At 33.8% G+C, this 14,523-nt stretch overlaps 1 protein-coding gene across 1 annotated transcript in view; it reads right to left on the bottom strand.

Moving 5' to 3' along the window:
* PCCA (propionyl-CoA carboxylase subunit alpha) overlaps window positions 1-14,523 on the bottom strand; it is a 233,974-nt gene that overhangs the window by 16,115 nt on the left and 203,336 nt on the right. Inside the window, exon 22 of the mRNA XM_015827965.1 lies at window positions 1,774-1,914. Within this exon, the coding sequence (XP_015683451.1) occupies window positions 1,774-1,914 (141 nt within the window). The remainder of the gene's footprint in view (window positions 1-1,773; window positions 1,915-14,523) is intronic.

The following is a 14,523-nucleotide window of genomic DNA, read 5'->3' as shown; positions in this document are numbered from 1 at the left end:
AAATGGTAACTATAAAATGCAAGCATAGTTCCCCTTTTTTTGTGAGGTAACAATAAAAGGTGAAGTTTGCAGGTTGTATTAGAACTATGCTGAACCTAATTTTGATCTATTTCTATTTATATACAAATATACATAATAACAAAGTTCACAACATTTATGCTTTTTCTTAAGAACTATAGAAAAAATTCTATGAGCAGTTTTTAAAATCCAGCTTAAGAGTTTTTTCCTTCAAAATATAAAATAAAATAAAATACACCAACACAAAAGATGAATTATCTGTCAGTTGGGCAGCATATAAATGTTTTTACCTTCTAGGCTAAGAGGTAACATGCTAACTCAGGGACATCATCCAATTGCTTTTCCTTTTGTATAACTTAATAAAATAAAACCAATGTGAATTAATAAAAAAATAAAATCCAGCGAATTGATTCAGTTGCCAGGCTGGGGAACTCTATAGAATACAGGTATTCTACATATCTATATGTCCAGAGTGGTATAAGGTTAACTATGTGAGCAGGGGATTGGACTAAAAGACCTCCAAGGTCCCTTCCAAATCTGTAAAATAATTTGGATTTTCTAAGGCTTACATAATATAATAATCCAATAATTTAAAAAAATACAGATGGCCGAGCTTTATTTTCAGAATATAAAGAAACAATTAGCAACTTCAAAGCTATACATGTTGATTATAGGAGTATGTGGTCTCTTCCAGAAATGCCATTTAATAAATGTATGGTAGGCATAGTTTAAAAAAAAAACCCATGGGGATCAACAACTTGTGTATAAAATGTTTCACTAGTTCTAATGAATACATAAAATATAAATTATCAGTACTTTCCCTCGTTTTTACAAGTCTTTAGAGGTCAATCTTTTTTTTTATTGCCCCTGGTATATAACATCCCAACCATCTTACTTTAATGTTGGCCTTACCCAACAAGATTTTTCTAAGCTTGGACTGAAAGCACTTTTCTGCTGGAGGTAAGTAGACTTTAGGACCAAACCACTGCTTCGAGAAGGACTAAGAAACTTAAGAGTCTAACATTACATGCAGTCCTTATTTTATTTCAGAACAATCCAAGATCATCATTTTGAAATTCAGCATAAATAGGAACAATTTTCTCTCTCTCCTCCCACCACACAATATTGGACAACTAAATTTATCAGGATTGGATTTTGAAACTTTCCAGCTTCTCTCCAAAAGAGCCAAAAATAGTAAGCTTGCTTTCTCAACAGAGAGACTACTGATCTTCAAGAATAAAATATGTATTTTAAAAATGTAATTTGATCAGAAAGTTGCTTGTCCTAGTTTACAAAGAAAGTAATTCTTTCTTGATGAAATAAAATACAATTAAATCAATTTCAGTTTCTTCTAATTCTATTGTTCAATTGAAGATACCATCCTCATCATCTTCATCATCCTCATCATCCATATTAAGTCTCCAGCTTTGTAATAACTTCTGCATTCTAAATGAAAGTTGAGCTATATTGTCGAGAGTTTCAAAATGAAGATTTTCAAAAATATATTATAGTTGGTATATTATATTATTCATATTATGTTATATTTCAAATAACAATAAATTAACACTCACCAGAAAATATACACATTTTAATTAGTTAGGGTTTTCTCTTAAACTTACCTATTGAAGAGTTACATATGTATATATACTTTTTATGTTTTCAAGGGTGCATTTTTAAGAAAACTAAACATTTTTTAATATTTCAATGAAGAATATTCTTAATTTAAATGGATATTAGGAAAAGAGAAGCTCTTACCGTGTCACCAGGTTTTATGGATATTGCCACTACTACTCCAGGCATTGGGGCTGTTATGATATATGTGGTATCCTCCGTAATAACGTCTTTCATGTGTTTGCTCAGTTCTGCAGCAAGTTTGGTCAATACACGCAATTTGTACTTTGAAAAAGGAGAAGAGATGAGAAAGAACTGTTACAAAAGCAAATTATATCAAAGCAGTATTGATTATTTTTAAAAAAGAACATAATATCTAAAATCTTGAACAAGCATGTTGTGTTAATATCTTAATCTTGGTATGACACTTGGGAAATTAAAAAAAATGTTGCATTTTTAAAGGATATTGGAAACACTATGTGCAATATACTTGGCTACATTTGATAAGTCATTTAAAATACTGTTGGGTCATCCCTAAAATAGAAAACATAATTTGCATCTTTAATAAAATAATTATTTTAAAATGTATCTGTATTATAGATTTCATTATATATAATCCAGTATTTGTCATTATATAGTTTAACAAAATAAACCAAATTTTGTCTTTCTGCATGCTCGAGTGTTGTAAACATTTTCTAATTTTATTTTGTACACTACAAACCTTAACCAAAATGATTTTCTTATTTTAATACTGATTATATACTATATACATTTTTCTCTCTCCATCTTCTGCCAGTCATGCTTCCAAAAATAGATATGTAAATGTAAGAAAATAGATTTAACTTATCCAAGAGGTATATCCTTATTAATGTACAAAAATCAAGATATTCCTCCATGAATCAAAAACATGAAACAAAAAGAAAGTTATAGTTTTATTTTTTCCCCTAAAAAAGCCCACATGTTGCAATCTCTTAGATCATCGGATTCTGAAAATCCAAGTTCAATTTAAGTGGACTATCAAAATAATCAGAAATACAAGCTATGCTAAATAAGTAAATGTTTTTAACTCATATAAACTTTCTGTGCTTTGCAAATAGGTTTGCTTCTGTGTAAATTTTTATGTTAACGTAACCAAAATGACCAACAATTTTTTAAGAGGGAAAAAGTTATTCTCCGTTTTTACTACTTACTAATACATTTTACATAATCACCAAAATTCCAATGATTTGATCTTCCCACTAAATTCTTTTCCTTTAACTTTTTTTATATGGCATCTGTTTTTAAAACTTGTTCTGGACATTGCTTCTAGGCCTCCAGCAGATGGCAGCAGGAGTCCACCAGAAACTTTATCTTTGGCCATCAGCAGACAAAAGAACAAATGCAGCTCTTCCACTAATGACTGGTTTTGGTTTTTAAAAAATGTAGGTGTTAGAAGGGCAGATAATAATCTAATATACATTGAGACCAGCCAAATCCAAATCTAGGATTTCTGATTATTTTTAACTCAATTTTCACTATTAGAGCCTTAAGCAATGTAATAGTTTCAGAATGCAAATAAAATTAAATATTTTAACTTCGATAACCAATAACCATCACTTTCAAACATCTCAAGGCGTTTGCTACATTGTTCCATCTGAGGAAGGATCTCTGCCCATTGAAAATCAATGTATAATCAGGGTTATGCCTAATATCGCATATAATATTACATAATACAGTAAAACAAACTAATGAATAGTGTTTGGCCACTGAATCTCAGGACCCATTCTCAAACTGATCTTTTAGAAATAATTAGACATAACCTTATTAGCATTAGCCCATTTCACCTTGAAAAAGCAGACTGTATTGGGTGCAGGTCTAGCAAACCAATCTCCAATGATCTATAACATCTATTGCAATGGAATGATGGACATGTTTAAGAGAAAGTACTCATTATTTCCAGATTTCTCAGTTTAGGTTGTAAAGAATACCGTTTAAATCCTCTGATTTATCCACAAAGTAATAATATAACTAGAGACAGGCTTGGGAGCTACTGTTCTTCAACCTAATAGTTTACATTTTATTTCTTGGTTACCTCCAGTGCACTCAGTCCATCAAGACATAGCAAAGAGAAGATCAAAGTGATAATACATTTCATGCTCTTATATAATTCTCATTCATTTTTGTGAGGTTTCAATATCTCTCTGTAACAGGGGGAGGGAGCATTAGGTATACCAGCTTGAGTTATCCAAAATAAAGGTAGGATATAAAATGAATGAATAAATAAAGTATTAATTTTATTTTATTGTGCTGTTGTGTGCTCTGTATATAATCCATTTTTAAAAAGTTACTCCACAAAAAACCAAGATGGATACACTTTTGAAAAAAAAAATACTCTGCAATTCCTTTATAATCAAAGCTAAGCTAAAACAACAGCGCTTGCTCTCGCTCTTCTCTCTTTCTCTCTCTCTTCCCCTCTCTCCCTCCCTTCTTCACACATATATAGACACACAAACTAAGCACCCATATACAATAGAAATCAACACTTATGCAGAAATCAGCAAGGACAACACCAAATAAAATCTTCAACATAATTATTCCACGCTGTAATAATGTTCATTGCATTTTGCTTCACAACACTCAGTTAAAAACTGTTTTTATTGCCTTGTATGTAACTGGGATTACTACCACCCAGACAGATTATTATTGTGAAGACAATGTTTTAATTTACACTACGTGTACCATTTATGTTATTCACTGATTTATAGAGAAATACACATCTAAAAATACGTAGACTTTACACATTTCCTTGAGACCCCCTCCACACACAAAACCTCCCCTCACACTAGCTTCCTTATTTTAAAATATCCCTCCCCATCACAAACACACATGCATCCCACAAACACAAAATGGATTAGTTTTGATAAAAACAATCTATTTGGATTTCCTATAATAAAGACTTAGGAGCCTGTTGTGATACATGCAGGCATCTGAATAAGAACCACAAATTAATAAAATACATAGAAGAGATTATAATGGATTCGAGCTGTTAATACTGTTCTAAAAACTAAGTGTTAGCTGTTATCTTTTTATATCTAATTTTTAAAAATTAAAGTGTCTTGAAATATAAGTTTGTTAATTGCAATTTATAATTTCCTAGGAAGAAAAACATTTTTCAATTCAAGCAAAATGATCATCAGTGCCCTAGAAATGCACATCTGCAACAAAGAACATAGGAAAGAACCTTAATGGGATTTATTGCAAAAGTTATCAGAATTTCTATGTTCCACAACAGGCCAAATAACATACTCTACTTGCTCCTATATTGCACTGTGAGTTTTCAATCAAGTTGTACTAATATCTGATGGTATTTAAAGGATAAAATTCTTTCCGGAAATTATAATGCCAATAGTTTTCTTCCTTCTGTTAAAATCTAAGTTACATGGAAAGACAAAAAAAAGCTTCCAAAATAAATTATAATACCAATTCTTTGCAAACTCCATTCATCAAAAGATGAATTATCATCGTATAAAATTATTATACCTGAGAGAATGTAATGTGTATCAAAATGTACACTTTCAAAATCTAAAAGAAATGCCTTTTTTGGATGTAGTTTGGAAATGTTGATAAAAAAAAATAACCAGCTTAGAAAGAAACACAAATCAAGTTAGATCTCTAGGTCAACATCAGAAATGATATGCTACCTGGCTTCATACTGCAAAATACGTTTCCTTTTGGTATATTTTTGGGCTTTAAAAAAACTGTAGCACTTCAAAAGTAAGCTTTACATATTTCTGAAAGTATCTCAAGTTTGTAACATTAAATGGAAAATAGTTTCAGTTCTCATAATCAACCAGTACCAGAGAATATGAGATAGCTTAGAACTGACACTAAAAGTGTCTCCTAACTGCTATTTAGCACAAGCTTCCTTGTCTCCATTATGTCCCCTACCAATCCTTCTGCTTATTCCTATTTTAGCATTCCCCTCTCTTCTGGATATTTTCTCTGCAGGACTTTTGCTTTGCTTGGAATAAGATGAGAGAGCCAGTAAGCGAAAAGGCTTTTAAAATGCAGGCCTTTGTTATTGATGAGTTATTCCCTTTCCTTTTGTATTTGTTTATTGTTCTTTGGCTTGTTTGGGGGGGTGGGGAGAAAAAGAGCTATTGTAATGGGTTTTGTTTTTTTTTAAAGTTAACTTCAACAGTGAACTTTTGGGGGGAAATCCTTTGGGAGCAGAGTTATGGACACGCACACAAAAAAGCCCTTATGGACACAGGACGCCAAAAGTGTTATAAAGTGGATTCTTTTTTTAAAAAAAAAAATGCTATTGGATGAATATTTTGCCTTCAATGAATCCCAGTTAATGTCATGTCCTCCAAAAAGTATTCCTTCATCCAATAGTTTCTCAGTTTAAGAATGAATGGTCTGAACCAGAAGGATCTATGGATCGGGAGGCACAGATCAAGGATGTTAACATCTGGGCTGGTTCAAAGGAGAAATGTAACTTTAGGACATGTAAATGTGAAGAATGTGAGAAGATCAGAACTGATGAATACCTGGCTCTGAAAAAAAGTGGACTGAAAGCTTTCTAGCATCACCAGCAGCACAACTACTCCTTGATTGTAAGTGGGATGAACTGAAAAGTGAACAAGCCTTACGTGAGAAAGGAAGGATTTTAAACTTTAAAAAGAAGCAAAGACTGAGTGAGGAATGTTGCAGAGAACTAGTTGAATTAGCTAATTGAAGTAGCCGAGGGATAGCATGGATTAGGAATTGCAAACAGAAAATATAATTGCAAAGAAAAATAATACTGACCACAACCTACCTCTAACCTCCTTAAGTGAGGCATCAGTCACCCCTTGCGTCATTCAAAGTTCTTGTAGTAGAGGCTAGATTTGCCAGTTACACTGAAACATGCTAAGCAAGGAGAACTCCATAAGAAGAACTAAGCCTTACAAAGTAAAGTTAAGGTTGACCAGTCACAATCACAATCAAAAGCACACAGAAATAAGACTGTGTGTGCAGTTATAACACAGACAAGGTAAAATGAACAGAGAACACTCAGCTGTTTGAATAGCAGCGCTCTGTACATCTGCAGTCAGTGGAGCAGTCTGTTAGCATAATGCTTTGACAACTCCATCAGTGTAGTCTCAAGGTTCCTGTCAATCAGGATGCATCATTTAATACAACAGCACTCAAAGGATTTTCCCTCCTATAAGCCAAATGACAGCATATCTACAGCTCTATTTACACCAGCACTTACTTCTGTTTACAAGGCTCTTGTAATTAGAAAGTATGCAACAGGCAGCAATATTATTCAGATCTCCATTTTGCCAGCCTGCCATGCAAAGTGTGATCTTACTTCACAGAGTCATGCTAAATGACAAAAGCGCTATTTTTCTTCAGTCTCTGTGCTCAGACAGCACTTCATTTGCAGCTATCTATAATTAGATTAATGGTGTAGTGCAGCACAAAGAAGGCCCACTTCACATCAGCTAGCATATGAATTAGGACAAACACTTATTTCAATTCCAGGCAGAGAAAGCAGTGACTAGGGTATTTAGCATACCCTTTATGGTGGAATGAGATGTTAATTGTGTACCATTTACCTCTAAACTGCTTGCTTGTTGTATAAATCACTGGACTAATTGATGCAGAAATAGAAACGTAGCCACAGGCAAGAAAGCAGGGGAATGAGAGCTGAAGATGGTGGATAAAGGATTATCCAGTAAAAACCATATGGAGATGAGGTTCCTTTGAAACCTGCTCATGAGCTGAAGACTTCTTGAAAAACTACAAATAAGTGACATACTGATGTGTTGAGAAAGAGTTTACCTCATGGTTTAAGGAACAGTGTATTGAGGAGAGAGAGAAAGTAAGGGACTTCAGCAGAAAACTAAATTGTGTTTTCAAGTGAATTCCAGTAAGATGACATGTTAGTTTGTTGTAGAAAAGCCAAATCCAGTAACTATTAGTTTATTATGATTCTAATCCTTTCTGGACTAGAAGCTATTTTATCAGATGCATGAAAAGGGCTCTAATCCACAAATGAACTTTGGTTATTAGAAAATTAGAAGTAAAAAAAATAAATACACTTGACTACAATTAGAGTTTTCATTTGTTAAAATATCAAAAGAATCTTCAGTCTTGTTCAGTAAGTACACATTTTGGGGGGAAAAACCCAGAAACAACTAGGAAATTATGCAAGAGAAAAAACAAGACAATGCTGAATTGGAGTTAGAGAATTAACAGTTATAAATAAGGTAATTCTCAGAAAGTAACACATGTAAAAGATTTTCAAAACACAAAAGTTGCACAAATCCCAATGTAGATAGACTCAAAACAACTTTTTGAGAATTTTCCCACTATAAGTGTAAAGAGGAAGCATTTTGTCATATTGCTCACAAAGGTCTGCCATCAATTTATTTTAATACATGTTGTGTTCCTATTTCTTACTATTGCCAGATAACTAACAGTGTCTTTCCAGTTCTATTTTGAAGGGGTTTTACATATTGAATTTTTCCATATAAAAGTAATCTTTGGGTTGCGTAATATAAAATTGTTTTGTTTGTACTGTGTACTTTGCAACAACCAAACATTCATTTATATATTTTTTAGAAAAATTAATTATGTAACCCCACTAAACATTTGGGAAAAAAATTCTAGATTTTATTCCAATCTAATTCACTTTTCAGGTAAAACAGAAATAGATTAATTTCAAATTTATTTTTAAAGTATGCAGAATATGTGGACTGAACTGTTAAGACAAAAAGTTATTTTAAGTCATTTATTTTGACTATCAAAGTCATGGGTCTAACTTGAAGTATATTACATAAGCATTATCAAAACTGGAAAAAACATGAGATGAGAGGAATATGTCCATATTATAAATTTGAAAATAAAAATTAATACTTTATTTATACCTTATTAATAACTTTATGGCTAGCTTAAGAAATTCTGGGAATGAAAAATTTTCCCTAGCAGAGGTATTAGCATTTTGATTCACAATTTGTTTCATTGTTCCAAGGATCTGAACTGACTGAATTAAAAAAGTTAGGAACTGAAAATGATATACAAGCCAGACATATTCTAGATAAAGAGAGGTATTCTAAATGAAGTTGGTACAATTAATGAACTGATTCATTAAAGCATCATATGTGTGAAAAAAATGGATTTCAGTGGAATATTGTCTGGACATGGTCTAACTGAAGAATTGAAAACCACTGCAAAACAACTACTTAAGTTAATCTTTCCAAACTCCTCAGAAAGATATTACAATATCATAAAATTTAGAACTAACATAGGGGAGAAGAAGGAATGAGCTAAATATTTTAGGGGAATTTGCATAGAAGATTACAAGCCCTGTAAAAGAGGACAGCATGAGAAACTCAAAATAATCCTCCTTTCAATTTTGTTTAGTATAGATGGAACAAAAAAAATCTGGACACCAATCTTATGAAGGAAGTGCCACACAATCTGGAAAAGCAATATTTAGCTATTCTCTGTGTGTACTATAGATACCATTCTTTTTTAAAGAATGGAATGGAATAATGTCCAAATAGGTGCTAATTCATGCTCACTAAGAATCACCCAGAGAATTCCCATCTTTCCCTTATGTTCTCAAGCAGTTTGCTCTTCTGCATCATTCAGAATTCCATAATAAACCAACATGTTAATTTTATTTTGCAGAAAAGAAAAATCACTAATGTAAACCTAATATGGTAAACTGAGTTAAACCCTGAAGGATTTAGCAATGCAAGAAAACATTTTTTTTTAAAAAAAATCAACTAATCCCACAATTTTCCTCCTTCCTTTATGTATTCAAGATGGACAGTGATTAATATTTATATGTTACTTATATGTAAGGGTGTAGGTCTATACATGTGTTGTTTATAATACGTGTAAATTGTGTTATGTATGTGTATACTTTGAGAGTGAGCAACTAAATTTTATTTTTAATGTGTGCCATTGTGCCCACAGTAAAAAAAATGACAATAAAGGTTGTCTGTCTGTCTATGTGGAAAATAGATGGGTTTCAGGTCTGGAACATGTAAAAGTCACTGAGAAATTTATATTACTTAATTTTTCAGTCAAAGGCCAAAACAAACTTGCTTACTGGGAAATAAAAAAGGCCATTGTGAAAAACTAAGAGGTATGGACAAATGCTGACATTAAAAACAAAATTGCTAAACCATTGAATGACTGGTAGTGGTGGCAATTGCCACTCCTTTGGTTACTCTAGGAACCCATCAGCTAAAATGAAGAGATTATCCTCCTCCTCTGAGAGTTAAGAAACACATCATTTGATGAGCTTGCCACCCTGTGCAGTGTAGAAGCATAAAAGCATAAAGCATGAGAGAGGTGGTGTCAGTTTCTTGCAGCAAGCACAGACAACTCCTCTTTTATGCAAAGATGTTACTGAAATTTCCCTCAACAGTTGCAGAATCTTACTTCTAGCAGGGCCAATAGCAAAATACTGCAATGGGTGAACATTTTTCTGAAAGCAGGTGAACTACCTTTGCTAAATCATGGTACGATAGAATGGTTCCTCAAACAAGCCTGCGCCATACAAGAATGGTGTTTTATTTAGGCTTTGTTGGAAGGCAAGTGAACTCAGTAGTCTTCAATATTTTAAACCTGTGATCCATGACTTCCAAGTTGTCCTTCACTGAGGCCAATGTGCTACCTCCAAAACTCATCCAATATTTCCAGCAGCAAAGCCACATGTAGATCTCCATGGAAAGAAGGTGAGATTCCAGTCTCAGGAAGAAATGTGACATGCAATGGAGACTTGTGACCAGGTTTACCAACAATTTAGACTGAACTAGCTCTACAAAGCTTAAGCCATGATAGCACCAAATCTACATACAAGCTCACAGATGCCAAATGAACTTGGCTCTGAAAACTTTCATTGAAGCTCAGATATAATTCTTACCCTGACAGCACAATGCAAAATGCTAGTGGTAATGTTAACTTGCTATTGATTTCAAGTCACCAAAGCTTGAAGAAAATAAAGGGTTTAATTTGCTCAGTGCTAAAGCCATTAATATTCCAATGGTGGCAGTGAGAAAAACCCTTTAGAGAAATCGATTACTTTAGTTATGTTGTACAACCCCTAAGAACTTCTTGTTGAAAAACTGGGGAAGAGCACGGAGGCTCCATCTCAGATGCACTGATATTAAGGAGAGGATTGCTGCATCATCAGCATATAAGCTTAACAATCTTAAGAGGACATCTTGGACCAGTATGCCAGGACATCAAAATAATAATTCTATGAAAGCAGGATCTTTGTCACATCACTAAACAAAATGTGAAAATATTCAATTGACATCCCAAGGCAATAAAGAATCAAAAGAGACTTTTGGGGAATGATTTTACTTCAGTTTCCTTTGCTTTACAGACCTGCATAAGTTATAAATGTGAAGATTGGTTGTAAAGTTACTTTTTTTTCCACTGTCATAATTGGGAACTGTCATCAAACAAAGACAGTTACTGTAATTAATTACCTGTAATTAATTTTCATTGTGGTTCATAATTTTTGCAAGTTTAGCCATTTTGTATTTCTATACTTTTGAACTTTCAACCATAATCATAAAGAAGCTTGAAACCGGAAGACAGTTAAAAAAGAGTTGGCATTACACGATAGACCAGGCCTGCACAACATTCAGCCGGCCAAAACTTTGATAATATCTACCTTTAAAGATTGGGATAGCCCACAATGGGTAGGATGTAAACATAAAAAGATATAACATAAAATCATGTTTTACAGATTCAAATTCCCATGTTTCTTCTAGGAGGATTTCCCAGTGATGCTCTGAAAGAAGAGGTCTCTTCCTCTTGATCATCATCCAGCTACATTCCAGGAAATCAACAAAACCTCAAGCCATTCTCCTGGGAATCAATGAAGGTCCATGAATTAAGAATTATTAGAGATAATTAGAAGAATCCACTGCAGTGGTAGCATGGCCATAGAATCACATTTTGGAGAAGTCTCTTCAGAAGTAGAACATCAGATATCACAAGGACCTAAGTACATCTAGTGACTGAATATGAAGTTCAGTTGCAAATAGAAAGTTTCAAGGATAAAATCTGTGTATGCCTCATCTTGATGAATGAGTAGTATTCATAAATATGGTCCCAGCAATTTTATATTGAGCTATCTAAAAAAAAAAAGGTGAGGTTGAAACTGGATGTTTATTTCATTTAAATCTTCAGAAAGAGACCAAAGGCTCCTGTGTGGAAGAAACAACCTTTTTTATTCCTTGGACTCTACTACTAGAGCTTGAAAACTTCCTTAAAAGCTTCCACCAAGAATTTCTGGTAGATTACATCGGGGTCCCCAACCTTCGGTCCACAGCTGGTACCGGGCATGACTTGTTGGGAACCAGGCCGCACAAGCAGTGGGTGAGTGCACGAAGCTGCATTTGCACAAGTGGCAGACAAGTGCATGAAATCATGCTCTCTCTGTCGCCACCACCACCATGGCTGCAGATCCGCAGAGCTGGAAAGGTTGGGGACTGCTGGATTACATGATAATCAGCCTTCCTATTGTTTAGGTTGGGTTGAGAAAAAATGACTGATCCAAAATCTCCTAATGAATTTCAATGAGTAAGGGAGGTTTAGATCTTGGAAGACTCAAATCCAATACCCTAAGATAGTGACACCTTTTCTTTAAAAGAATCATTGTGTGATTTATGACATCAGATTGTTTTTTTCCCCCTTATGAACGATGAAATACTGAGAATGCTAATTAAAGTACTAGGAATTTTCCACACAATGCTTTTTTTTTTTTTTGCTATAAAAAGAATCATGGTAGATCAGATCAAGTAAATTTTCTGTAATTCTTTGTGTCAGGCACAAGAAATTAGGAGCCAGGATAAAGTGCAAAAGCACTTTATTTCATGCTAGCTATAGACAAGAATCTGCTGTACTGATGATCGAGGCAAATTGGCACCAGCTAAGAGTCAATGGACTTCAACGGGGACTGGACTTAGGTCTTCCTTTGGGAGTGTAGTGACTTCAAACTGATTATGCATTTGATACGCACACCCCTTGGGCTAAGCCTGGTCATCTCATACACCTTGTTTACAACAATAGTCAAACAAAAGCTTATGGTGATTGTCAGGTGGTCTTTAAAACAAGCATCCCTTCTATTTTTTTTCTTAAGATGTACTCTATCTGAACAGTGAGACTCTATGTAATTATCATAGTTGACATCAACCTATCATCTATGAATAAAGACAAACCCAAATATTAGGTTTGTCAGGCAGAAGTCAACCTCAATACAGTACTACAGCAAATTTCACAAATGAATTAATTGTTAAGAACATTCATATATCATAAACTCCACAAGGATTTATGGCACCTGACCCATAACCTAATTCCCTAACTTTTTCTCTAAATAAACAACTGTATTATCCATCATAAACTGAAAAACTCAATAAAAAAATCTTGTTTCAACTTAACTATGAAATGTGGCGAAGGAGCGTTTGTTGTGCAAATGGAAAATTCTATTCCAAATACCAAAGGAGAAACTTGTGTTCATTTTTGGACTCTTTTTCCTCTAAACTAACCAAGTATATTCACTATATAATCTTTTTGTTCTTTCCCAATTCACTGTCTGATTTCAGCCACTTAATTATTCCTCAGCTGTGGAGGAGTGGACACAGGACACAACAGACTCTCTTGAAAGCAATTTAGGAAATGTAACCCAACATATCAGAAGAGAATGAGACTGGAGAAAGTTAGGACAGATACTAAGCAGACTTGTCAACAGTCTGTTTTGGCAAATAGCAATGTTTTGTCAATTGTTAAATCTGCTTCTTGTTCTTGAATAATTGCTGAGCTATAAAAAAAGTTTTTCTTCTCATCTTTTGAGTTCATTAACATAATTTTAATGATCAATTTTTGATGAAGAAATGGGTTGGAAACTTTGCGTCAGTTGTATTATATGCCTAATAGCCTTGCTACTATTGACAAGGAGAATTCCAAAAGGTTGAGTGAGCTGCCCAACAAAACAACAGAGATGTGAAGTTTATTAACAAAAGGGCACTAATGTGGATTGTTCTAGATGCTGCAGAGGCAATTTCTTAATTATTATAATTATATGATGTCAGCTTAATGCTCAACTAATTTCAATAGCTCCTCCCAGATGTAATCATGTAACCTCCAACTTGGTGTGCAATAAAAAAAGGATCCCTGTGTCTACCATGACACTCAGGTTCAGAAGCTGAAATTTTAGTCACCAGGCTAATAAACAGCTGCACATGATCCTCTTTTATCATTACTGGAACTGACACACCCAAAGAAATGCAAGCTAGAACTGAATTACCAATGGGTCTCATGAAATGGAAACAAATAGAGGCAGAAATAAAACTACGTTGATTACATGGAAATAACATCTCCCAAGTGTGCAGCTAGTTGACACAAATGGAAATGCACGGAGGAAAAAAAAGAGCTGTGAAGTCAAGTTCCTAATCATTAATCACTTTTTTTCCCCTCATGACCATTTAAACCATCCCATTACAGCCTGCAGCAATAGGGAAAAATTCCCATCGGTTGCATGTCAGCAATGATGGTGTTAATAGGAGAAAATATATGGTTTGTTCACTTAGACTCAAGTCCCACAACATTTGCTACCTTTAATTGAAAAAGGCAGTTAAACATGAAGTAAATCATTCTATTAGCTTAGGCTATTTGATAACATCCAATGGATAGTGTCAATATGTTACACTGACACAATCCATTATTTAATCATTCCTGGTTGTACACATGGAGTCTGATGTTAAACTAGTTCTTTATCTCTCAATCTCTTTCCCTCTGATTTAGTAAAAATAAAAATCAGGGAGGACAACTTTCATTTCAAGATGATTTTTCTAAAATAATCATAACATTAAATGTTACCATTTGTGTTCCCCA

This window comes from Protobothrops mucrosquamatus, unplaced genomic scaffold (genome assembly GCF_001527695.2).
Source record: "Protobothrops mucrosquamatus isolate PMUCROS unplaced genomic scaffold, P.Mucros_1.0 scaffold_218, whole genome shotgun sequence".
In the NCBI taxonomy this organism is placed as follows: domain Eukaryota; kingdom Metazoa; phylum Chordata; class Lepidosauria; order Squamata; family Viperidae; genus Protobothrops; species Protobothrops mucrosquamatus.
This window is presented reverse-complemented; position numbering and strand designations above follow the sequence as displayed.